This window comes from Thunnus maccoyii, chromosome 9 (genome assembly GCF_910596095.1).
Source record: "Thunnus maccoyii chromosome 9, fThuMac1.1, whole genome shotgun sequence".
NCBI classification, from domain to species: Eukaryota; Metazoa; Chordata; class Actinopteri; order Scombriformes; family Scombridae; genus Thunnus; species Thunnus maccoyii.
The window spans coordinates 17,067,348-17,094,242 of NC_056541.1; the positions used below are offsets into that span (position 1 = coordinate 17,067,348).

The 26,895-nt window shown below is 38.6% G+C and overlaps 1 protein-coding gene across 1 annotated transcript in view; it reads left to right on the forward strand.

Annotated features, from left to right (window-relative positions):
- ntrk2a (neurotrophic tyrosine kinase, receptor, type 2a) overlaps positions 1-26,895 on the forward strand; it is an 85,133-nt gene that overhangs the window by 38,770 nt on the left and 19,468 nt on the right. Inside the window, exons 14-15 of the mRNA XM_042420057.1 lie at positions 19,754-19,942; positions 24,642-24,772. Of these exons, the coding sequence (XP_042275991.1) occupies positions 19,754-19,942; positions 24,642-24,772 (320 nt within the window). The remainder of the gene's footprint in view (positions 1-19,753; positions 19,943-24,641; positions 24,773-26,895) is intronic.

The following is a 26,895-nucleotide window of genomic DNA, read 5'->3' on the forward strand; positions in this document are numbered from 1 at the left end:
TACATCATTGATATTGGTGCTGCAAGCAAAATTTTACCCCATGTGCATATGAAGCCAGGAACCTCGAGCCTTTATTTCTTGACAATATAAATACAATATTGAACTGGGAAACAACAAAAAATATCTGGTGCTGCTCTATTGTGAATAACACATAGCTAATTTACTAAACCTGTCTGTCCTAACACTAGGTTTTAGAAAATTCATATTTCACTGTACAGATGGAAAAACAATACAAGGTTATTTAGATATAGTTCCATTTGAAATATTGACATAAAACACAGATTTTTGCTTTACTCAGCATTAAATTATTAAAATTCAAAAGTAATTTCAAGCAAAAATTTCAAGGAAAAGCAGCAAAAAAAAAGAAGCTTTGCTAAAAGCCTTGTGTTCTCTCTCCATCCTACAGTACAACATTACAAAAACTACTTTTATAACAAATACTAAGTGACAATATTTTCTGTGGTACTGACACTACCAGCAACAAAGACCTCTATTATTATTATTATTATTATTATTATTATTATTATTATTATTATTATTATTATTATTATCATTATTATCATTATTATCATTATTATTTGCAGCATTTTCTTACAGTTCTTTTGTTTTTGTTATTGTTGATGTTGTTTGTGTTTCCCTTCAGGCTGTGTGTTGTTTCAGAACATCCCAGTGGAGGTGGTCTCACGCTAACGGAGACGGACACACAAGAGACTAAAAGACAGAGAGAAAGATTGCTTGTTTGTTTGTGTGTGTGCGTGTGTGTGTGTGTGAGAAAGAGAATGAGTGGGAGAGAGTGATAGAGAGAAAATTGAAAATGGGGGAAGATAAAGGAGAGGAGCATCTATATGTCCACCCAACAAAACAAAAACAACAACAACAAAAAAAAAAAAAACAATGGAAAAGAAATGAAGGGAGGGGATGCTGTAGTGGTTTACAGGATACACACACACACACACACACACACATACACACACACACACACAGGCAGACAGTCGTCAGGTAGATGCTGTCCATTATCAACCTCTAAAGGCAGAAGAACCAGGTAGAGCTCTGGGATGCAGCAGCCTGATCAACCAATCAGAGAGAGCCTTCAGAGACACATAAAAGCCTCCCATTGGATGAATTATTCAGATCAGAGGGACAGAGACATCCATTAACCTACATCTTCCCCCAAAACACACACACCTCCCACAGACACATATACACACACACACACACATTTCTGCAGATTTAGGCACATTGACTTCTTTCGTATGCCACCACTCAACCTTAACCTTGGTGCAGTATTTCTTCATGCACACAACACAAACCCCTTTGAGACACAAACACACACGATGAGCATTACTTTGTAAACAATGCTGTGTTCAGGGTCCTGTTTAAATTCAAACCATCTTTCCTGTTTAGACCTTGTAGTAATTTATATAATCAGAGCCAAACACTGAGACTGAGACACTGCAGTGGCTCTCGATGATCCTGATGAACTGAGAGAATAGAGGACACCAGTTTTGAGGCTCATTATATCGAGTAACCAACACTACTTTGTGGACTGCGGAAGAAAAAGTGGCTTTGAAGAAAAAAAAGTGATTTTGTTTGAATTTGGCAGCAGCTTCCTGTTAGTGCAGCCCGCACTGCAGCAAGTCACATTCGGAACCGGCAATAAAACTGATCGGAGATATAGGAATGTATCTGAGAGAAAACGGCTTCACTTCCAATTGCCTCACTCCTGTGTGCAACAAATCCTAAAAAAAGGTTAACTACTGTACATGATGAGTCTAGCAGGTTTTCTAAAAGCCTTTATAATAGTCTGTTAACACCAAGAGTGACAGAGCACACTACCTGACTGTTTGGGAGGCTCTCAAACTGCAGAGTAACCGTCAAATTAGTTTTGCAGGTATTCACCACACCTGTCAAAACATCCAGCACATCCGCCACGAAACAGATCTCTTTTCCACTCCCCTGCCAACTGCTACCTTATAGTGAAAATTTGTGGCTCTATAAATCAAAGAAGGTTTTTTTGGGAAAACATTTTTACAGTGAAAGATGTTTAAGATGTTTCACATGCTTGTCTGTATCTCATTAGGGAACACACACCTTGTCAGTATCCAATGCAGACACACGAAGCGACAAGCACAAGATCATAAATTGAAGTCTCCCTGTTAAATTAATCATCAGTTGCTTTCCACTCTTGGCCTCTCCAAAAGATGGATGTAGTCATGCATGCACATTTGTCTATAACGGTACATGTGCACACTGTGGTAGTTAAGATAAAGGCACAAAAACATTCATACTGTACATAGAAAACCTGCATTGGACATTTATAAATATGCACAGCCTTAAAGCACTTTTCAGTGTGTCCACATTCCCTTACACTTCAACGTCTTCATTGTACAGACATACAATGCTGTACTGCTCACTTACATCATGGAGACAGATAAATGCTTACATTCACAAATGCACACATACATACACACATATATTAATAATTGCATGCACATGTCAAGTGCATAAGTGCACCGCATATGCATGGCATGTCCCACATATACAGTAGGTAGCATTTTACTGCATATAGTCCGCCATATGTGCACATGTCAAGTCAGTATGTGGGATGACTCTCTCGCTGTTTCTCTCACTCACTCCCTCACACACACACACACACACACACACACACACACACACACACACACACACACACACACACACACACAAAGAGGCAGTCACGGCTGAGATTGAGGTCAGGGCAGATGTACGGGGAATATTTGATGAAGAGGGTTACAGGGTTAAAACACAGACACTTTCGCTGGTGTGGGAGAAGTTTTTTTTAAGTGAATCCCTGTTTAATAGAGTACAACCTTGTTTATCCAAAACCCCAGACAGTCAAACTAGTCAGAAAATTTAATCAAGAACCTTGAAAAAGAAAATAAAAAAAAACACCATCTTGTTTTCAGATGGCTGATGTTTTCAAATCACATTATCTTGAGAGTGCACACTTAAGTATCCGCTGCATAAATAAGAAGGAAAATACTGGCTTCACTGATGTATGAGAATTCACATTTCAAGTGGTGGTCATTGACCATACTGCGGTATGTTAGTTGTTCAAACTGTATTTAGTGTCAACCTCAGCTTAAGGGTTCATTACTTTGTATAGGAATGATTTGTAGTTTGTAAACTACTTCTGTTACGGAAATATATGATGTTTTTTTCCCAGGGAAACTCCAGTATAAGCTTTCTGAAGTCTTTACAGTGTTAAGTTGATTGAAAGGAATATAAGGAACATTTAAATATGAGAATTAGGCAACAAAGAGAGGGAAATATTTACTAGTTGAACCTTCACACTCAGTTTAGTTTGCAAGGTTAGTTCACTTGTGTATTAAAACAAAAGATTAAAATGCTTATAATTAGATGAAAACATCCCATTACAAACTCTATGGGGCTTAGGAAAAAAACAAAAAATAATCAATCTTCCAAAGTGCTAATTAGGCATCAGAAACCAAATAACCATTAAAAAACAAAAAGGTGAACAAAATCAATTTAAATAGCCCCGAAGCAATTTATGATGAAAGTGAAAGTGGAGGGAGATTGGGAGGTGTGGGTGTCTCATTGTGTGTGTGTGTGTGTGTGCATGCATCAGTGTGTGTGTGTTTATAAGACAGATAGAGAGAGTGTGTGTGTGTTCATGTGCGTGTGTGTGTGTGTGTTTTGTATTACATAGGGAAAACTGATCAGTATGTATCCGAAACTGTCAAAAAAAATTGTAGCTTCATCAGCAACTTGAATGTATTTTTTCACAGTCAAGATAACGTCTTGTGCCACAAGTGCTTACAGTTCAACAGAAGCTATGTTTTTTCATATAAATACAGTTCATGTATCAGAACCTGAAATCTTCTTGTTAGGGGTTTATTCATCACTGTTTAGTGCAAGTTTCTTGGAGAAAAGCAGCTACCAAATGGGACATGACCAATAACTCTTTCTGTACAGAATAGATCGAGTGGTCAGATGTAAGAACACCAGGCCCAGAAACATGGGAAGACAGACACAGATAAAAAAAAAAAAAAACATGTGTTGTGTCCATAATTTAAAAGAGAGAACAAAAACCAGTGTAAGGCTGTTTTATATTTATGGGTTACAGTCAGGTTTTTGCTCCACTGCGAGCTACATGAAAAATATTTGGTCCATATTTTAAGCTACCTTTGGACCAGTTTTATGTCTTAGGGTTTGGATAACCAACATTCCTCCATATGATTAAACAAAACACAGCACAGTGCAGTTCAGCAGCTATGATTAAATGTCCTGTAAACTCTCACAGTTCCTACTATTGCCAGACTCATTTTAGGGTTAAATTGCTTTGATTTTTTTGCACATAATTGTACATATTTTATGTTTGACCATTGTACTGTAAATTGTGTACTTTGAGAGTTTCTTGGAAATGTTTTGAAGATGTTTGAGCTAGAGAAAAATGCTAACACTGGGAAATATGACAGTACAATATAATAGGGTTTGAACTGGAAGTGAATATGCTTTTATGTTTTATCTTTATTTGTCATTTTTTAAATTTTTGTTTGTACATTCTGCTACACATTATTATTGTTTTATGACTGAACTGCTACCAAGTGCCCAATTTACCTTGCTGTGGCTGTGACAGACATACATTACCATACCTCATTTTATATGTCTCCATCAGTCCCTAAAGTCTCATCCTGCAATTTAAAGAAAGAATAAATGTTTTACCTTTATACCTCTGTGCTGCCAAAATAGTTATAAGTGATGTCATACACAAGGAAAAGCATTTCAAGGACAAGCTGCACAGAAAACATAGCTACATTGGGAGTCACCAGGACTTTTTGACCATGAAGCTCTTCCATAAACTGTGTATTGTGGCATTAAAGCTGCGTTCAAGAGGTTGTTCTGTATTATTGCTTAAAAGGTTCATTTGAAAAATATATTTGACTCTTCAGAAGGAAGCCAGGGTTTTTCTTTTCAATAAAAGAAATCATTTATTGGTGTCTCTCTTGTGTAAATGTGTTTTTTTCATCTGAAAGTGCACAAGCTTTTAGGTGTGCATTCGTGTGTCACTGCACATTTTGTACTGAGTGTTCCTTTCTTTATCTGTACAAAAGGCTCAGTCAGACATAATAAATGAAACCAAATATATCTGTGGCCGGCCTGGCTTTGAAATCAATGCCACATCCAAATCCTCTTTGACTGTTCTTCCTCTTTTCTGTAAATCATCTTTTCCCTCTCATGTCTCTTTGACTCTGTCTGTCTGACTGTACAGACAGCAGTGTTTCAAGTCATCAAGTCATCATCCCTTTTTTTTTTTTTTTTTTACTGCATGTCTGTAAGGATTTTGAACACTTTAAGAGTGTCACTGTCAGTGATGACCTCCCACTGTCACACTCTGTGAAGGCCAGACTACTTATAGAGCTTTTTTCTTTGATACTCATGGGACTTCTGAGTTTTAATATACATTATTAGGATGGGTTACGCTTGAAAACTATGCATTTAGGAATGAATTTAGGGCAGTGGTAAAAAGTATTCAGATCCTTTGCTCAAGTAAAAGTAACAATATCACTCTGTAAAAATACTCTATTTCAAGTAAAAGTCCTGCATTGAAAATGTTACTTAAGTAAAAATACGTGAATATCATTAGTAAAATTAATCAAAAGTTAAAAGAAATTACCTCCTGTGAGTGTCACGTTTTGTTTGAAATTGGTTTTACCTCCACATTGTTTGGGGTCCCACAGACTCCACTGCTTTATATATATAAAATAACAACAATAATTGCAAAATCAATAAATTTTTTCATTCAATATTTAGGGTCAGACCCCAGAGATATTTAACTCCATTTTAGACCTCTTATGAACAAACTGTTACATACTCAGTTAACAGAAATCTAAATACACTCATTTGGGATTTTGGGAAGGATAGTGCAGAGTGGGAAGTAAACTGTCAACACCAATCACACATATAGAGCAGATGAAAATCCAATGTATTTATTAACTGCGCTGTGTTTTACAGCTGACAGATGTAATGTGTCATTTTCAGTGGCTGACTTTTGAAACCTGTCATTGATTCAAATCAATTCTCATAAAATTATGAAAAGCTACAGTATATTTTTTGAGCAGTTGCAGGGTCTCCAGGTCCCCAGAAAGGCGATTATGTTTAAATATCACACTATTGGATTATTATTGCTGATGCATTCATATGTAAGTAGCATTTTACTGTTTCTCAGCCAATTTAACTCATGTGTATACTGTTGGGTTATTTAATCTATGAAAATGTACACTATTTTATAAAATCTTAACCTGCAAAGAAACTAGTAATTAAATATAGTGTGGCAGAAATGCTCAAGTACTTCAAATTTGTACAAGTACTTGAGTAAATGTACTTTGTAACATTCCACCACTGTTTAAGAAAGGAGCAGGTTGTATAAGGTAAAAATACTCAGATTTGAGATTCATCAAGATTTATTTATTATTAATTTAAGATGCATTAAAATTGGATGTCAAAGCAAGTTTGCTGATGTATGATCAAGAGTAAAGGTTTAGATGTGGTCATTTGGGTATTTTAATATTTGAAGCATTATGCTCCATATTGAAAAGATGCTTGGTGGCAATTTTCCTCCTGTGATTGCTTTGTTATTACAGCACCGGAAACACAACAACACAATCTTTCTGTCGCTCTTCTGCTCACTTCTTCTTCTTTTCACATCTCTGACCACCTCAGAGTGCTTTAAGTAGGAGGAATTGGTCTTCCAGTGTGTCATCGGAGAAGGTGAATGTGGGTTGAATATTAAAAATAGAAAAGATCAAACTGAGGGGGCAACCTCGAAGAAACAGAGAGAGAGAGAGAGAGGAGGATGTGGAAAAAAAACAACAAGATGACAAAAGAAAGCGGGGTGGTAGACATGTGTATGGCAATGAGAAAGAAGATATTAAAAGTGAGACAGATGCAGAGAGACAGAGAGAGAGAGAGAGGAGGAAATGTCTATTTTTACCAGTGGGGGTGTTGGTATAGAGAAAAGGGGAATGTGATAGGCCTCTGCATTAGGCCAGAGAGGAGGAGGATTTGGCTTGTACAGGCAGATTCATGTGGACATTTACCTAACTGCAGTGTAGAGGAAATTCTACCCATCGCCTGTATCCTCTGTCCTTATTCCTCATGTGCTCTTATCTTCTATTCATGCTTCAACCCATCTGTTCTTTATACTCCTTGCTTACTGTTTTATCTATAACTTACCTTTCTCTTTCTTTCTTTCTGTCTCTTGGTAGGGACACATTTTTGACTCAAGAACAGACATTTATTTCAATGTTATTCACAGTTATATGAAGCCATTTGTCCCTGAAATGAAGCACAGACCCTCTATACAGTCATAAATAAAACTTCTTGCTAATAGGGTACATAATAAAAAAGTGATGCATGTCATCCATTCAATTTGTCAAAAATGCATCATGTTTGAATCCTATGGGAAAAAAATCCAAAGCTTCTGTTGTAAACCTTTAAAACTCCTGCAAACTTGTCTTCAAATATTAAGTATTTCTCTATAACATTACAGTAAGTATTCATGACTAAATAAGCGAGTTAATCTGCTTCATCAGGACCAAGCAGACAAATCCACAATTGTCATTAACTGATATTTGAATCCAAATGTTCCTTAATCCTGATGGGTTCACAGGAATATATGACATCATCTTTTTCCAGTTGAGCTTCGCCTCACATTGAACCAGAGAGAAAAACTCATAACGCAGGAATTTTTCTTATTTTGTCAGAAAATTGCATTCTCATGTTAGACCCACAGCTGATTTCAGACTTTAAAAATCTGAGAATGGGTTTCTGGCACAACTTCACCTACTTCCATGGTGCATGGAGAAGGAACCTTTCATCAGGCCACAAGCCGAAATGTGTTGGTCTCATAATAAATTTGTTCTTTATACTTCAAGTGTTACTGGACTCCTTCAGACTTTAAAAATCTAAAATTTCATTTGCATCTATTCCTCTTCCTCCGCTGTTAATCTCTCTGTCTATTCTTCTGTCCATCGGCCAGCTACTCAGTAAATCTGCCGCTCTTCTATCCTCTCAGTTTTAACTACTTTTCCTTTTTGCCGTCTCTCCTCAGTCTGTCTCTCTCCCTCTTCCTCTGGATCGATAGATTACTTCCTGTGTTCAGCAGGGTGACAGCACAGTTTAGAGACCACAGGGTTCATGTTACCAGTCATCTGTTTGTTTGTGTGTGTGTGTGTGTGTGTGTGTGTGTGTGTGTGTGTGTGTGTGTGCATACTGTGAAGGGCTTAAGGGGTCACAGATGCCTTTTGGGGTCAACAGTGGCAGCAGTCTCTTCTTTGCCCTGAAGCCTGATTGACTGCTCCTCTGACTGCTCGCTGCTTTGATAAAATATCGAATGAAGCAAGAATAAGAGGCTAGAAATTAAGCGATTTCTTGACTTTTTGATTTCACCAATGTTTGTTTGCCATCAAAATGCAAATTATGATACTGATGCCAAGGTTTTTGTACTTGTGCCCATAAAATTGTCAATAATTATGCAAAAAAAAAAATCAGTCCAAGCTAGTGCCAAGATGGTTGCAGTACAGCGACCAAAGAAGAGCTGAACACTTGCCTGTTCAATCTGATCTTTTTGTGATTTTGTAACTGTACAAAGGCTGGTATTACACCGTATCTAGGATGTCCATCATCACCTCTCAATCTGTATTTCAGCCAATCTTGCACTCTGACCTCGCTAACACCACAAAGTAATCTTGAGTCATGAAATCCACAATTATCTGCTAACAGCTGTTCTTGCTGTTCCTTCCTGGGCACAAGACCTGGGTTTGAGCAGTATACTAAATGTGACACTAGAAACAATAAAATTCTTGCTATAGAAATATCCAGAACACATATACAGCTAGAGCCAAACCAAACGGCTGATCACAACACTGTTCAGTCCTTAAGAGGAGCAAACTTCTTGTTAAAACTGTTAACGTCTGGTCCACTGACAGTATCGAAACTCTAAATGGGTGTTGAGCACAGACTGGGACATTTTCAGTGAGTCTGATTTGAACAAATCCACAGAAGTCATCACAGCTTATATTAACTTCTGTGTGGATGCTTTTATACCTCAACAACAAGTCCTACATTACTAAGGATGTCAAGGATTATATCAAATGCAAGAGACTTGCTTTCAAGAATAAGGACCAAGTGCAAATAAGATCAACACAGAGGGAGCTGAAACAGAAACGCAATGCAGCTAAAAGACAATACAGGGAAGCCATTGGAAAGGACTTCTGTGCAAATAATACAAAGAAACTGTGAAATCTATTACAAATATGACTCCCACCAGGAAATCAGTGCACACAGCAGATGACAATACTGTGGCAAATGACTTCTACATTAGGTTTGATTCACACGATTTCTCTTTAGAACATGAAAGTGTCATTAACACCATAACAAATGATGATTGTGTTCCAAGGACAGACATTAGTCCCTGAGAAGTCACAACACTATTTAAAAGAACAAACACCAATAGGGCAACAGGCTCTGATGGGTCATCCTTTTGAAGACATGTGTAGAGGAACTTACATCCGCCTGGGTCTCTGTCTTTCAAAGGTCTGTTGATTCACATATAGGTCCGTCTCTCTGGAAAACGAAAATCATTACTCATTACTTCCAAAAAAGCCTGTTCCCCAGGAAAATAATGACTATAGACCAGTAGCCCTGACCTCTATTGTAATGAAGTGTCTGGCAAAGATAAGGGTGTGGGAGCTGAAGTTAAATGGACAGCTGGATTCTTATCGGTTTGCCTATAAAGACAATTGTAGCACTGATGATGCAATACTGTCCATAATACACTTCATTTTGCAACATCTTGAAAACCCCAAGGCCTACGCCAGACTGCTGTTTATAGACTTCAGCTACGCTTTAATACACTGCAGCCACACATTCGTCTCAGAAAGGTCAGACAGATATCTGTTAACCCATATATCATCAGGTGCTATCACTCATTTTTGACCAACAGGACCCAGCAGGACCCAGTGAACCAGACTTTATCTGAGTCTTAAGTCATTGATGCAGGTGTTCCTCAAGGATGTGTGAGTTCTCCCATTCTCTTTACATTATATACAAATGATTGTACAAGCAGTCGCACTTTTACTGTCAAGTTTTCTAATGACATCACTATCTTGTGACTTATGGATACAGACACTGACATTTCTGGCTTCAGTTTGGAGGTTAAGAAGTTTGTACAATGCTGTGATGACTATCATCTTATTGTACTGTAAATACTAAGAAAACAGAAGAAAAGATTTTTGATCCAGGACATCTGAGGGATCATTCTCCACTACTGGTCCATAATGCTTGTATTACTCAGGTTCATTCTTACAAATACTTGGGTTTACATATTGACTGTAATCTGAATAACCATGTGAATTCTGTCTGCACCAGGATCCAGCAGTGACTTTCTGCACAGACTCAGGGTGTTTGGGGTTGGACAGAGGGTAATGATGTTATTTTATCATGCTGTGATAGAGAGTATATTACTCTATGGAATATCAGCTTTGTTTGGCAACATATCACTTACGTTAAAATCACAAATAAATAGCGGTCCACTCAGCAATGAAAGTGATGGGGGTGAGGGAGCATTCCTGCCTCCAAATGCTCTTTGAGAAGACTATAGTTATTATCCCTTGTCCTGTATTCAGAATGCAAACTGCTCCCATCACGTAGATACGACAGGGTTCCAATTAAATACAGGAAAGGATGCCTGAATAGGTATAAAAACTCTTTCATCCCTCTATCAGTGAATGTCCTAAACTCAGGACATAAGGAGGGAGTGAAATGAGGGGCTGTGTTGCACATATTTAAATGCACTTTATGTCTGCACTTGTCTGTGCTATGCACTTTATATCTGTTACTGCACTATAATTGTATATATCTTTTATGTGGCAGCCTTTATGTCCAAGACAAATTTCCCAAGGGGCAAATAAAGTAATCTTGAATCTCGAAGACAACCAAGGTGTTTTAACAGACTGACTGACAGGCCCTGATGTTCTTAAATCCCATAATAGTCTCTCTACATCCATCGCCCTGGGCAACGTGCAGCAGTAAATGGCTTCAGTTTGTCTGAGATGTACCCAGAGAGTCTAAGAGAGATCAATACAGTCACTCAAAGTCATCTTTTTAACTCAGCTCCTGTGTAGGCCCCTGCCATAAAACTCCTGCTTCACTCTACATCCAAAGCCCTCAGGCTCCCACAACAACACCAGTGTCACCGCACCGACTTAAAAGACCTAAAGAATGGACTGTCCACATGGACACATTCATGGCTATGTAGTATTGTGAACATTGTGACTGACTCACAGTCATTGTTGCGTGGCATCTCCTGTCCTGCCACCCGTTTTCCTTGCAGTGGCTATTATATCAATGAATTTCTGCAGAATGCTTTGTTGCATTTTGGCTGAATTACAGTTAATTCTCAGCGTCCAAATGCTGCTACATTAAGTGGAACGAGTATCAGCTGTATTTCTCCTGTATGAGTTTGAAAAATTGTAGCAACAGAGTAGGTGTCCAGAAATGTCAACACCTGTTTTTTACGCTACAGCATTTAAGTTTCTATTATCCCCTTGACATTCAAACGGGAGGGGTTTTTCCTCCTTTCTTGACAAGGTTGTATAACTACTGTATGTCGACAAAACACATCTGTTCAGTTTTACCAAGAATCTAGTTCCCAGTACTCAACATAAACCTCTAATGAATCAGGCCGTGGCGACTGAGGTCATAAATTTAACAATGTCATTATTCATGAGCTGCATGTGATTGGATGACAGTATTGTCCAACCTCCCTTGACAGAAACAGCTGTCCTAACAGACAGATACAGGGCCATTCGTTGCGGTACACAAACTTTATTCAGAAGTAGATTAATGACATCACACTCAGAGGCAGTCCAGAACGGCTCGTTAAAATGTTGCTGTTTCTTCACTTGAGGAAACTGGTGGAATGGTGATGGCTACCAGTTTTATGCTTTCATGCTGCTTAAAGGGAATTCCAGTCTCATAAAACTCGGCTGCTAGATGCTGGTTCCAATTGACTCCCAATCAAAAAACTAAATTCGGGCCCTGTAATAAGTGTGCTGGTGGAAATTATTGCTCTGTTAATAAGATTTGTGGACTTATAATACGTTTTGGTGTTGATTGACAGTTTGCTCACCCGCTGCTCTCCCTGGCTCCGGGACTTGCAGTAAGTCAGACTATTGTCGCAATATTTTGGTAAGTTTAATGTATCTTGATTATGATACCTGCCCTGTTAGCATCATTTAATAAAAGCAGCTAACGTTAGCCACAGTTTCCATGATCCAGTAAGAAAGCGTCCGCTGTTTCTAGTACATGAAAGGCAACACCCAGCGCTCCTTATTTGGAAGGTCATGGCTCCAAATGGAAGAGAGGGCGGTGACCAAAAGCAGCAGCTCTGTGCTTCAAACTGCTTCCAGTGCAAACCAATGGTTGACATCACACTTCGCTACATCCATCTTTATATACAGTCTATAATCTGTACTAATAACAACTTCACCCCAACTGGCACAAATTGAGGCAAAGCTGCATCCACACATTATGAAAAGTTTTGTGTTTACCTCAACTTTAATTCATGAACTTTCATGTTAATTTGTGAAGGTATCAGAAGGTAAAATTTTGCATTCAGTCTGAACACATCCTAAAGATAAGAGACGCAAATTAGGGGGAAAAAAAATTACATTTACATGAACTCATTTGCCACTATCATCCAAAACGATGTACTAGTAAGCCACAATCCAAGCCACATAGAGAAGCATTTGAGAATATTCTACACTAAGTATGCTAAGTACCTCAACAATCAGTTCCATGTTCCTTAGGTGCCATATGGTTTGCAGTTGCATAAAGTAGCATATCAGTGTGTGGCAGATGGCTTTTGTTTTAGAAAGACTTAGAGAAGGCCCCAGGGACACAGACACAAGTGATAAAATGATCACACAAGTTTTACACAAACTCTAATCTATTTAGAAGAGAAAACAAAGGCAAAAGGTAAAATTATTACCAAACATGGTAAACATTCATCACAGTTTACAGACTGACTTCATGCTTCAAATTTGGTCTACCATACTTGCCAGTTTAACCTCAAATTAAAGTAATTTAGATAATCTGCATAAACTGTTCGCTTGACCTGTGTGATCATCAAGCTGCTCATTTGTTGCCCAGTTGGACTTTGTCATCGCAATCTTGTAGTGATTCCCGGATTTCAGCAATTACTTTGGTGACTTCAGTTTTATAACCAATAGAAATAATAGCCAAACCTATTAAAATACGACCCAAATTGAATTGGATCTTATTTTAACATTAAACTGGAATTGTCCTTAAAATAATAATATATTTAACAGCTTAATCCACAAACATTACCCTTTGTATTCATTGCTTTAATTTCACATCACTGTCCTCTGAAAAAACAAAACAATCACAGCTCAGTGAGTGTAGGCGGAAGATAAATTAGTCCAAAAACAATGACATAATTGGCAGTTTTAACGCTCATCCTCCTGCCCACCTTTCAGTCATGACCTGAACTTTGAAAGCAAGGCAATGTATTTTATTGAATTTTAACCAAGGTCTTCTCCCCAGCAGACTGCGAGGAGCTCCAGTCTCCACCAGTTTAAACATCGGTTTCATGTCTATTAACAGTGTCGGGTCGTGACCTGACCCCACTTATACCTTCACCTCTCCTGTCTATCTCTCTCTTTTCCTCCCTGCAATCTCTACATCCTTTCATCCCCGTTTTACCAAGTCACTCCCAGCGGACCCTCCACCACGCCACCTCTCTCTGCCTCATTGTCTCATACACACACATACACACACACACACGCACACACACACACACACACACACACACACACACACACACAGCCTCCTATTGCCCCTTGGCTTAACGGTATTTATAACGATCTGACCCTGAGACCTCTGTGTGTTAATGATCTTCAGCCCCTCCCAACACAAACACACACACACGCTGACAGACAATAACCTGCGCTCTGGTGTACGCTGTGTGTTTTTCCTCCCTTTGTTACAGGGAGATAAATTCAGTGAGGTAAACATTGCTATCAACTAGATGACTCAAACTGCCTAAAACTAATGTTTTCATTTCTTGAAAGAAGAATTTCTGCAGTGAGAGAAATTTAGAAACCATGTCCTGTTTGTCAGCTGTGACAATGTAAAATGGCTGCCTCCCATTTGCTAATAATGTTGGTACAGTTGAGATCTTAATTTGAGGGGTAATGCAATAATCTTGAAAAATGAAATGTACCCCTCTTATTTACAATTAGTAGCACCTGTCTACTATTGGCCAAGGGATGAAAAATCAAATATTTCAATATCCTGCAGTATCCTTGAATGTTTGAATGAGAACAAGGTTGTGAGATGAATTCGCACTATTCCCTTGATTTTGAACATTTCAGTCAAGGCTTTTAGACAAATATAACTGATGGTTATAATAAGAGGAATGACACAAATTCTGTTCAAAGCTAGACTTTTCTTTTGAGTGGCTAAACATACAGATCTGGTCAATGTCTGTATGATTGTAATGCTAAACTGGATGATTTTATCATGAAATGTGTTATTTTTGTTCGCATTTTTTACATTCTGGCCCTGTCCAGTGGAAACATTTACCTGAATTGGGTGATTTTTAGGTTTTCAAAGGGACTAAAGGATCCCATTTATGGGTTGACAATAATTCTTAATTCCATACTTAAATTAACAACTGAATCATCTATAAAATGTATTTTTACAAAGCTTAACGTTTCATAAAATGTTGACATTTTAGAGGTGGTTTTGCAGGTGTTTTTTTAAGGTTTTAATCAAAGAGCAATTATTTTTAGAGTGGGAATGAGGTATAGTTTTGAGTGATATCAGATCACATTATTTGGTACATATCAAACCTAAAGGAAGCAGTTCAAGAGTATAATTTCTTAAATATATCCCAAACTAGTATGGTATTTGTCTTTTGTACTCCATTACTATTTAGGGTCCATATTTTTTAGCACACATTATCATACCATTGTAGTCCTGAACACTGAAAGAGGCTGCCAGAAGACACACACACACACACACACACACATTTACTGCACATATAAGTTTGCACATCTCCTCACACACACACAAAACAAACTATTGTTCTCTCGCTCTCATTCTTTTTCTCTCTCAAGGCCTTTTCTATTCTCACATGAGTCACCAACACACACACATATACCAGCTGATTTAGACTCTCTCTCTCTCACACACACACACACATCCTACACACATACAAACTCTCTCAGTTTCTCCCTCTCAATCAAGTCCTGTCAGCTGCACTAGAGCCTGATATGAGGCCAGGGATAGAGGAAATGAACGATGTCAACCAGTGTTATAATTCAGCCGAACCGACCACATGAGAGGGTGTACATCTACTGTATTTTGTCCTCATGGGAAATCAATCTCAGCTCATAATACAATGTTTGCAGGCCTATGCTCGTGACTTGGAGAGGTCTAGAGAAAGACTGGATTTCAGGTGCACTTAGGTGTGTGTGTGTTTGTGTCAACACCATTCTGAATAATGTTTCCTTTTCCATGAGGAGACCCATGCTCCAACTTGTTTCTCTGGTGTTATTTTTTCTTCAGCTGACATACAGTGAAGAGCTGATGAAAGACAAAGACTAGATGGAAGCATTCAATTATGCTCTTTAAGAGGGCGTAATACACACACAGACACACACGTGCAAACACACGTTTTCTTGTTCACACCCATAAATCAGAGGGGAATGCGTAAATATGATGATACTACAGAGTTAGAAGCATGAAATCGACGATCACTCAGAAGCTTTTATTACAGTACTTGTAGGACAATCCACAGACATGCTGTAATTTGCTAAACCCTCCATGTACCCGAGTAATTAAGATCATTTACAAGCATTGCATGTTATCATTAAGTTATTTTGTGTGTTCGCTTCAAAAGCTCTCCTTTAATTTTATCATTTGCTGAGAGTGGACACAGTATAATATAAAATGAAACTACTCTAACATCATAGCAGACTAGCAAAAGAAAAAAAAAATCCCTGACTTTTATGTGGGTGATAATAGAATAAAAGGAGCTGTAACCCTGTATCTATTTAAACAGTGGCCCATTGGGACTGTGAAAATGTCATCATCTTTGCAAACGTTTCTAATCTTTGTGACCTTGTGAGCTTGTTTGCTATCAAGACATAAAGGCAAATTCACACACATATACTGTTCTATAATTTGTCAAGCATTAAAGCAGCTTTAAAACATATATATTTTTATTTTTCATAGTAACAATTTATCAAATGACAATGTGTACGGTGAGAGGTGTCGCTTGTAGTGATTAACCTATAGAGAATTATCACTTGACTCTGCGGCTCCCCTCAGCTTTACAGTTTTATAGCGAGTTTCAGCTCATTGTAATCATTAGCTGTCCGGACCACAGAGTTACTGTTTTGGTTCATTCTCAGTGCTCTCAATGCGAAAAAGCTCTAAAAACCCACTGTACACCACCTGCTTAGGACCAAACAGCAGACAGACCCAGTTAGCAACTAGCTGGTGAACATGGTGGCACATTTAGCCGCTAAAGAGCCAGATATTTCACTCAGGAGTTGATAGAGAGCAAAAACAGAGCTAAAAGAGAGTGAATTTTGGACTTACACTCACCAGGTGGACAGAAACATGACTCCAAATGAATGATAATGTTGCTCCATAACTGCTGAATGTGTAAATAAGTAACTATTTGCAGCACGTCAGCTTAATAGGTGATGATATGTCAGTGTTGTGTTTCCACTGGCCCCAAGTGGCCAAGAAGTAATTTTTATAGTAAATTTTAACCACTTAAGTACAAAACTAGACTACAACAGAATACTAATAAACTAATCATCTTTTTGGTTAACATGGTGAAAAAGAATTGGCTAATGATAGAGAAATACCAACAGGCCATTCCATTGGATCTGTTGATTTTAAATCCAATATTTACCCACATTTTTGTCTATGTTTATTCTACCAACTCCTGAAAAAACATGTTGCTCACAATGAACTATGGGTGGCTCACCTCATTTATGTATGATGTGTCAGAGACAGCTGTTGGGCACTCACCCAGATGGATCAACTACCCAAAATAACAAGCAGAAAGTGGCTGGAAGCTGCAATGATCCACAGTATGAAGTGTTGATTCTCAGTGGGATTGGTAGAACAAGCGAGTCATTGGATTTAATGTTACTGTACAATCAAGATGTTGAGCTTTAAAATTATGCACAGTGAGAGTGAGGGTTAAGGTTGTAGGTATTTAGTAGTTAGGTTGAGGTTACAGTTAGGGGTTAAAAGTGACAGAAACCCACACGATGTTTTAAAATGTTCAGTTGTGTGATTTCTGTGTGTATTTACCTGTTTGTGTATTTGTGTGAGAGCGTGAGCATCCATGTGTGCCTGCCTGCACTTGTAAATTTAGCTGCAAGTGTCTGTGAGCAAGTGTAAAAGCTGATATTGGTGTATTGGCACTCAACCTAAAGACATAGAAAATTAGCACCAATATCATGAAGGTAAAAGAAAAAAAACATGAACATGGAATGAGATTTATTGTCCTAATTAGAAACTAATAACACCTCAGATCTGTTGCCAAAACAAATCATTTTCCGTAAAAGGGTTGGGCTCAGTGTCTGACTCACGCCACCCAACCTCTCTCCTGTTTTCAGCGTCTTGTTTCACTTGTTTTACATTGTTACTGCATTTTTGCTTTCAAAAATGTCTGCTTTGTGAATTTTAATATCCTATCTTGTTAGATATTAGTCAATATATTAGAATATATTGACATAATAATTCTAATATAGAGAGGCTTATTCTGTATAGACATTTTTCACCAGATAACAGCAGTGTATAACAACTCAGAGAGAACTGAATCTGGATTTCCTATGTCTTGGTTTTTACTCCACCAGGTTCCTAGATTACTGGAATTTGTCTTTTTGAAGGCATGCATTAATTCCCTCAGTTACCCTCCAGCTTTGTAGAAATATACTTTCATCTCTCTCTTCCCTTGACTTCATCATTAAATGCTGCAGAGCCTGACCTAAAAAAATAACCCAGCAGTCAAACATGAAAACAACCACTGGTGACAAAGTACCTAGTGCCATTCTACAGGTTTGGCCCTCTAATTGGACTCTAGGCTTAGCTTGTCTCTGCTTCTCCACATGTTGAAATGTGCACATTTGTTCTCATCCAATCAAAATGACTCTAGTCAACTCTTTGGAAGCTGTTTCCTACATATTCATCAACATTACTACTGTTGGTTCCCTTCTGACTTTGTACGGTGCTGTTGAACATTAAGACCTGTGTGTGTTAGCCAGTGTAATGGGGCTCAGGCTGTCAGCACATTAATCTACTTCCTGCTTTGCGAGAAGTATAGGTGAAGTGTGGCAGGTCAGTCCTGACTACACTTCATGGTAAGAGGTAACCACAAGTGGCGTCAAAAGCCTGCTGTCATAAGACGCCTTTAGACTGTGCAACAGCAATGATCATACAAGTCTATTGCATGTCACATTGTGTGAGACTGTACGATATCAGTTTGAGACATGTCAGATTGTGCACTGAATGTATGGTGAATCATGGTGCCATGATGTAAATACAAAAACATTTATGAAAGCAGAGGCACGTCATCAGCTTGTGTCATCAATCTGCGCCGCTCTGATGTTTTGAAAATGCAGTAAAGTCACGTAAACCTCTTTTTCCTCTCACCCCCATCATTTTGTCTCTTGTTAGCTATGGAGGCATTAAGGAGAACAAGTGTGTTTTCCCCCTAAACTGCACTTACAAAACACCAGCCAGTGTATTCTGTGTCATTTGATATCGTATTCTGATTGGTTCTTTTGTAGACATGGGTCAACTTTCGTCTCAGACAGCCCACAATCGCAGTGTAATGGGGCTAGAGTGAGTGGGGATAACAATGCACAATCTCAAAGTCTTTTCTGGATGACATTCATGTTGTTGCACTTGTTTGTGCATACAAAAACTGATGGAAAAGAGAGCTTAAATTAAATCTTGCATACACTCTAAGCTCTACACACCTGACCGGTTACTGCAGGAAGCAGGCGTGCTTGTTGGATTGACAGTTTTGGAAAGCTACAAATTGTCAGACACAGCCCTCTCTTTCCCGATGATGGAAAGGTTTCGGATGAGGGGATTTTGGTAGCAAACGACAAGCTCTGCTCTTAACCATTTAGAGTCCTTTTTGAGCTCTGTCAAATACAATGATGTTAACAAACTGTAACTGTAGTTCAATGATTACATTTGGAGCCGTGTAATGAATCTCTTTGCTGTCTCACAAGTCACCAAAATCTTAAGGGATGAGGGGTGTTGTGACAAACACATGAATACAGATTTGACTGTGTCGGGATTTCTAATTTCTAATCTGTGAGAGGGCTCTGACAGTGATCAAAGAAGATGATGATATAACATCTTTCTCTCTGTCTGCTACAGTAGATGTCTTGTGATCAATAATAACAGCTTAACCTCCCCTCGTAATGACTTCATCTCCTCAATCTTCGCTAATAACAGCTTAACAACTTGATTAACTCTCTGGTGTCCTTATACTATTAATATGGCCAGCATGTAATGATTCTGTTCTTCTGTCTCACGTGCAAGACCTTTCTCGATTGTTGCAAAGATAAGATCCACAAACCAAACTGAACGCTGCTTATCCCCCCTCTCTCTCCCCTCTCAGGACCATCTTCAGTTATCAGTAACGATGATGACTCGGCCTCTCCTCTTCACCACGTCTCCAACGGTAGCAACACCCCTTCCTCGTCCGAGATGGGCCCTGATGCAGTCATCATTGGCATGACCAAGATCCCGGTGATAGAGAACCCTCAGTACTTCAGGAGCACAAACAGCCTGCTCAAAACGGACACGTGTGAGTAATAACCTCAGTTCTTTCAGTTCAAACGAAGAATGTTTAGAATTTTTACCAAGCAATTATGAGCTATACTCTCAAGTATTCAAATTAACTGTATGTGCATGATACATGGAGGTTACCATGGCAACATGTCTCCTGCTGTCATGGCAATGACCTTGGAGTTGCCAATGATAAGCTGTCAATTCTGAGGAAGAGACAGGAAATAGAAAGTCCATATATGCGCAAGTGTGTGTCTGTGTGTGTGTGACCCGGCATATGTTAGGCACAAATCCATTCATAAATTCTAGACTTTACATTACCAGAGCCACCAAGAGAAAAACATACAACTCATGAGCCACTTCAGGAACAGGTATTTTTTCTTGTGGATGACCAGCCCCAATTTATCTAACCTCACAACATGTACACACCAGAAATTCAACAACGCAAGAGGCAGAACGGCAATGAGAGATCAAAGAAAGCAGGCAGGAGAAAGAAAGACAAAGAGAAACATGAGTAAAACACACAAATAACAACAGTCAAATAAACAGACACAGAGCACACACAGATACTGACCTGGTCCATCAACGTGACATTATGATTATTGGCAAGTAATAAAAGCTTCCACAGGCTTCGGCCTTGTGTTGCAGTAAATTATGGAACCATGGGTGTGTGTGTGTGTTTTTAATATATTACAGCCATTACAACTATTACTCTGCGCGTGTCTTTGACTCACAGACAGGCCGCATAAATACTGAAAGTCTCTGACCGATTATTTGGCACTCTGCCTTTTTAGACCCCCACAATAGCCTTTGATGGAGACAGTTTGGCAAGGTGGCGTTAGGTTGCATGCCAGGAACTTTTTAAACAGCAGCCTTAACCAGCTTGCGGTCTGTAATATTGAGTACAGGAATTAGTACACTTTTCTACTTTAAAGATGACACAGGCCTCTTCCTGGCAGCAATGAGGCAACAATTATTCTGCAGAGATGATGGATCCGTGTGTAATTACGAGAACTTTTAGCTGTGTTGCAAAGCATTAGATGTGCAGCTTACCTCTGAAGTGAACACCTCATTAACAATAATAACATCAGAGGAGTTTCCGTTGTTGTAAAGTGTGTCACATGCATTATTAAAGAGCTACAATAAGGCACATGCAGATTTGGATAGGTGGTAACACATACACATATACATACACATATTAGGCAAATAGCAATACTGAGGTTATTGTGTCCATGTCTCCCCCCAAACCTCCCAACAGCAGTTTGATAATACTGATTAGCTGTTTGGTTTTATTTCCCGCAAGTTGAATTTAAATGGAGCACAAGGAAATTCTTCTGAAATCCACAAAACATTATAAACACAACACATAATGAAACTGAAAGTGTTATTTTCTCTATACTTGGTATCAGATTATGTAATTCTGTCAAGGAATCTAAAAACTTTTACAACATAAAGATCTAAAATTCGCTCCACACTGCACAGAATACAATTCTGGTGGCAAAGTACTGAGCCCATTAATATTTTGTTGGCATAAATTTAGTCAGATAATAATTAAACCCATCAGGAAGTCTAAAAATACTGCTTATAAAATATCCATTATGTATACATTTTGATTGTCTCCTCTCAAGTTTTTTTTAAAAAAGTGCTAAAATTCTAAAATTCTAAGAGAAATAATTAAGGATCTGACCCCAGTGTCCTCAGTGGAGGACAGACTTTTTCTCTCCCTTCATCTTTGTTACATTTTCCTCTTTGCTTTGTGTATCTCAATTTTTCCAACATTTCCACCCCAACAGATCTTTTGGGGTTTGTATTTTTTTTGTATCTAGGCAGAGAGGATTAACATTGCTCTGGAAAATCTGATTCATACAGTAAGAGAACATGTGCGTACACAGATACATACACAGTAAGCTTATGAAAATATAGGTCACAATTAGCTACACCTCGTGATGGGAGGGCAGACAGCTGGGAGTGAGAGGAGGTGTGGTGGAAAAGAAAGTCATGACATTAATTGTGCAAGGAATTTGATGGAGAGCAGATTTGAAGTCTCCGGTCGCCCTGTTTTCAAAGCATCTGTCAGACACGACTGTGTCTTTGACCTATCGCATTGCTTGGTTCAAACTACCAAATACATCATTTCCGAGCTGCTGGAGATGTTTTATTTCAGAATCCAGGGTTATAGAAAGATTTTGGGCAGATGAGGGGAGGAGGAAGGGAAGAAGAGGCAGATGGAAAACAGGGAATAATTATGCCCCGAGACATTAATTTCTTTGGTTGTTTGTAAGATGCTGATTTAGGAGGATTGGTGTGAGGAGTGGCTCTTCAGGGAGATGTGGATAAATCGGAGGAGAGAGGGAAAAGACAGATGGGAAAAGACAAGAAACATTATTCCTCTTCATGGTAATGTTGTAAACGTCCTGATAAACAAATGATGGGAAAAGAGTGATGGAGCAACAGAATGGGAGAGGAACATGTGTCTAGATGTTAATGTTTGGAGGATGTTGATTAAAAATTGAGGGAAATGGCAATAAAGAGAAATAAATGATGGAGCAGAGTGATGCTAAATAAGGAAACAGAGTAAGATAATGAGAAGGATGGGGGGATGCTAAATGAGGGAAAATGAGTACGATGAGTAAAATAACCACGGAAAATGGGTACTATTTATGAAAAAGATCAGAGAATAAGAGTGTAAAGTTTGGTAAATGGGGGAATAATATTTTTGTAGATCTTAATTAAGGATACTGGTTGAGGAGCTCAGGGGTTTAAAGTTTAAGAATGAAAAAGAGGTGGAAGAGGAAGTGTAAAATTGTCAGATGGATGCCAAATTCACAAGCAATATGAGGGCATAAAAATAAAATAACTTAATTTTGGAAATTCTTGATTGCTATGTGCAGAAATTAGGAAGGGTCCTTGAGTATATGAATGCAAAATTAGTAGCGATGACATGTAAATCTAAGTGTAAGGACAAATTTTCCTGTCAAGGGAAAAAAAAAAACAATAGTGGAAGCATTGGTCTGCACATCAATTTATTTGCTATTTGAGGGTGTTAATTAAGGAGAAGTGGTGCGAGGCATTTGCATGGGTGAACGCTTATTACACAACCACAGTAGCAAATGGTGTGCAGAGGTAATTAGCTGGTTAAATGGTGGATAGTTGGCTTGTGGGGATGTGGGTTTATTGTGTGCTGCTGCTGCACAGGGAAATGTGGGTACGCGTTGATCTGTGACCTGCTATTGTACCTGCTGTTGTTTTTGTTCTTAGACGATAAATGCAAATGTCAACTTTTAGCCACACCGTGGATACATCTACATACCCAACTCTATCACAGACATTTAAGAATAAACTGTGTTTTCACATTGACTAAGCTCTTCATTTCTCTCATACACAAACATGCAGCCCACAACTCATCTTCATTTTACACTTAATACATAATTTATGTAAATAATTTGAGTGACAGTATGAACATAAAAAAACAGGACTTTGAAGCATATCAATTAAAAAAAATGTATTGAGTTTCTATTTCCTATTTTGAGTTTCTATGTTCTCCGCCACCACAATCTTACACTAAGAATTAGATGCTTTCGAGTATCTGATTCAGACCAGTGGTGTTTCTTATCTCTCCCTCTCTCTTTACCTTTCTCTCTCTTACTCTCTGTATATCTCCCTCTCTCTCTCTCTCTCTTTCTCTCTGTCTCAGTACGATATTGGGTTATGGTGGATCTTAGTATCTTATAGTGTAGATCGATGCAGCTTCTGAGAGTCTAGCTGGGCTTTAATGTGATATTCTGAGTGGACAGCTTTTCTTCAAATGCGCCTCTTAATCACATCAAAGATAAATCTCAGTCCTCTGTGTGTGTGTGTGTGTGTGTTCAAGGATCCAAGTGTTATAAGATCATATGTGTTTCTTTGCATGCAGACAGTTGCACACCTGGCCCAGAGTCAAGAAGACGGGGCTTAGCTAGGTTATAGTAAGGGCACCATGCTGTTAATCATTTTGTAGAATAAAAAAAAAAAGAAAAAAAAAAATCATCGCCTTGGTGAGATGCCAAATTTTCTAAAAAGTCAGCTGGCATGGAGTTACTTAGCAACAGAGAGCAGGTTTGTCGACTCTGAGCCAACTGTGAGTGAGCAGAAGGCAGCAAGAGATTACATACGTGAAACAGACTTTATTTACAGATATATGTTACATAATACAATTCACATTGTAGTCAAACCTACAGCAATCAGTGCACAGTAAGACGATGAGTTTACTTTTTTACTGCAGCATCCATACGATGTGTAGACGATAAGATACAATGGTATGCACCAGAAAAAATAATCATAAATAACTGCACAATTAATATTGTTTCCACCTCTGCTAATTTTGTTTATTTTAACTGGATTAGGGGGAATATGCCCCTAGAAGAGGGCTGTATGTGTACAAGTAAGATAGATAGATGCACAATATAAAATGTATTTTATTTGTATTATATCACTAATACAAGATTATCATGTTGTATGTGTTACTACTTTGGTAATATTACAGACAATCCAATAAACCATTCCATATTAATTGAATTGATTGATGTATAATTCAAAATAACGTATCAACGTTTAATAAAAGGACATCGATCAGCTATATAACCTGTTGTGCTTCTGTACTGTAACACTTATATGCGACCAAACATATGTTCTGTTTCTAAACCATAATGGGTTTTTTTCTCTCTCTCTCTGTTCAACAGTTGTCCAGCACATTAAGAGACATAACATTGTGCTGAAGAGAGAGCTAGGAGAGGGGGCCTTTGGGAAAGTCTTCCTGGCTGAGTGTTACAACCTCTCACCTGACCAGGAAAAGATACTGGTGGCTGTCAAGGTAATTTCAAAGGCCTAATGGTCTTATTTTCACTTATTTAACTGCAAAAACACATTTCAAACATAGAAACAGAAGGTTACTGTTCAAATGTGTCAAAATGTCAGTGATAATGTACATCATAGAAATGTTTGTCATTATATAACATTTTCTACAGTGTAATAAGAGCAGCCCTGACTGCCAAAATTTGTTTTTACAGTTGATTTTCTGCTTCCTTATTGTCATTTAAATGTGAGATTACAGTGTGAGTGACTGTGGGAACTGAAGGAAAAACATCTGTGACCTCTCATTTTAATCACTTTATTGAACAAAACAAAAACTTTTTGTAAACTTTTTGTAGCTATTATAGACCAAAGAACAGACGAGGACAATTTGTCTTTGAAATGAAATACAACCCAGTCGGTATATGAGGAGTCTAGTTTCAAAATGAGATATCAACCATTTTTAAATCCCTGCTCCTGCAGAATGATTGGTGGCACCGAAATAAAGCCCATAATGTTATTATTGAAGGAGAAGTTATTGCCTTCTCTACTATATTTTGCAATGATATGTGATACCTGACATACATTTGAAATATTGAACAGTTTATAGCAGATAATCTTATGTTCCTGAAATGGATATGTGGCATTTTGAAATGAAATCCTTCATATGGCATCTGTACAGTATTTAGACTCCTCCTCACCTCCATTTCCTCTGCTATTGTTAGCCACTCGTTCCTTTCAAGAGTTTCTCTGTAAGCAAAAGGTGGAATTACACTCAAACCACCGACTTCCGGGGTCAAATTGAATGGTTTCCCAGATAGCATCCCCCAATCCCATCTCTCCGTACGTCCATCTCTCCATCAAGGATGCTTTCTCTGCTAGTCTGCGGTGAAACAGGATCTGATTGGTGAAGAACTTCTCATTAACAATACATGACCTGTAAGAGACCCCCCCCTCCCTCTGTCCTCCCTTACTCCCCCACTTTCTCTCCCCTCCTCACCTGCAGTACTTCTCCTCTCCCCTCTGCAGCTCTCATCTCCATCCTGACACTTTCCCTCAAATCTCAAATCTTCCACCTTCTTTTCTCTTTTCCTACACTTCCTGTTTCCCTCCAGCTTAGCTTTAAACCGCTTGCTGGCCCACTGATGTTTGCTGCCAGCTTAGTTTCGGCTCAGTCTGAGCAGTCTGTAAAATATGTACCTGAAAATCCTGGGAAGCAGAGTTCTTGGATGTAAAACACGATGCAATGTTTTGCTGACCACATGTCAATGTATAATCAGCGCTCAATTTACATTAAAAATAAATTGTATTTCAAACTGCTAAACGTGGCGTTGCCTATAGACGTAATGCAGATGAATCATTTAATCATTAGAGTCAGTTGATTGATTAAACTCTCCTAATTCATCTGATTTTTTTTTCAATTAGCTAATGTACCATCTGCTCTTTTCTTCCTCCCCTTGTGGTCAACTGCTGTGACTCAACATTTCTCTCCAGTTGTCTTTCCCTCCTCCTTGTTGCTGCATCAACAAAGAGAAAATGTGATGAAGGCTGATGGAAACAGACTTTTCAGACAAACCGATGATGACACTTCTTCCTTAAAGTGTCGGTTCATCCAAATTACAAAACAAACTAATAGGGACTATTTCTTTGGTAAAAAGTTTGGCTGGATGGCCACATACCACTACATCTAAGTAAGGAACAATGTTTTTTGGCCTGACCAGCCACAGACCAGCCCTATAACCCTGAATGTCTGTCATTGACTGACTGGCTGAGTGATGAAGTTACACCATTGGTTGGCCAGCACAGTGTTGGAGTTTCCCCGTTGGCCATTGCTCTTTCAAAATGAATCAGCAAAGCCTCAGCTTAAAAAACACGCATTTATTGACTGAAGCGTCTCACATGGAAGCTCCAACACCTACAGGATCACCAACCTGCAGATACAAAGAGACACAACTGATCCATTTTACCAGCCTGCATGGCGGCTAGCAGCCTGCTAGAGTGGCTAGCGTGATTAGCATTGGCTAGTACTCATTTCCTTCCTTGGTTCCTTGGTCCATTGTATGAGGAGTGAGATTAGTTAGGTTTAGGGTAAGAATATCAGGGTAAGCTGGTCAGAGACAAAATAGGGTGGGTCATGACTTTGCC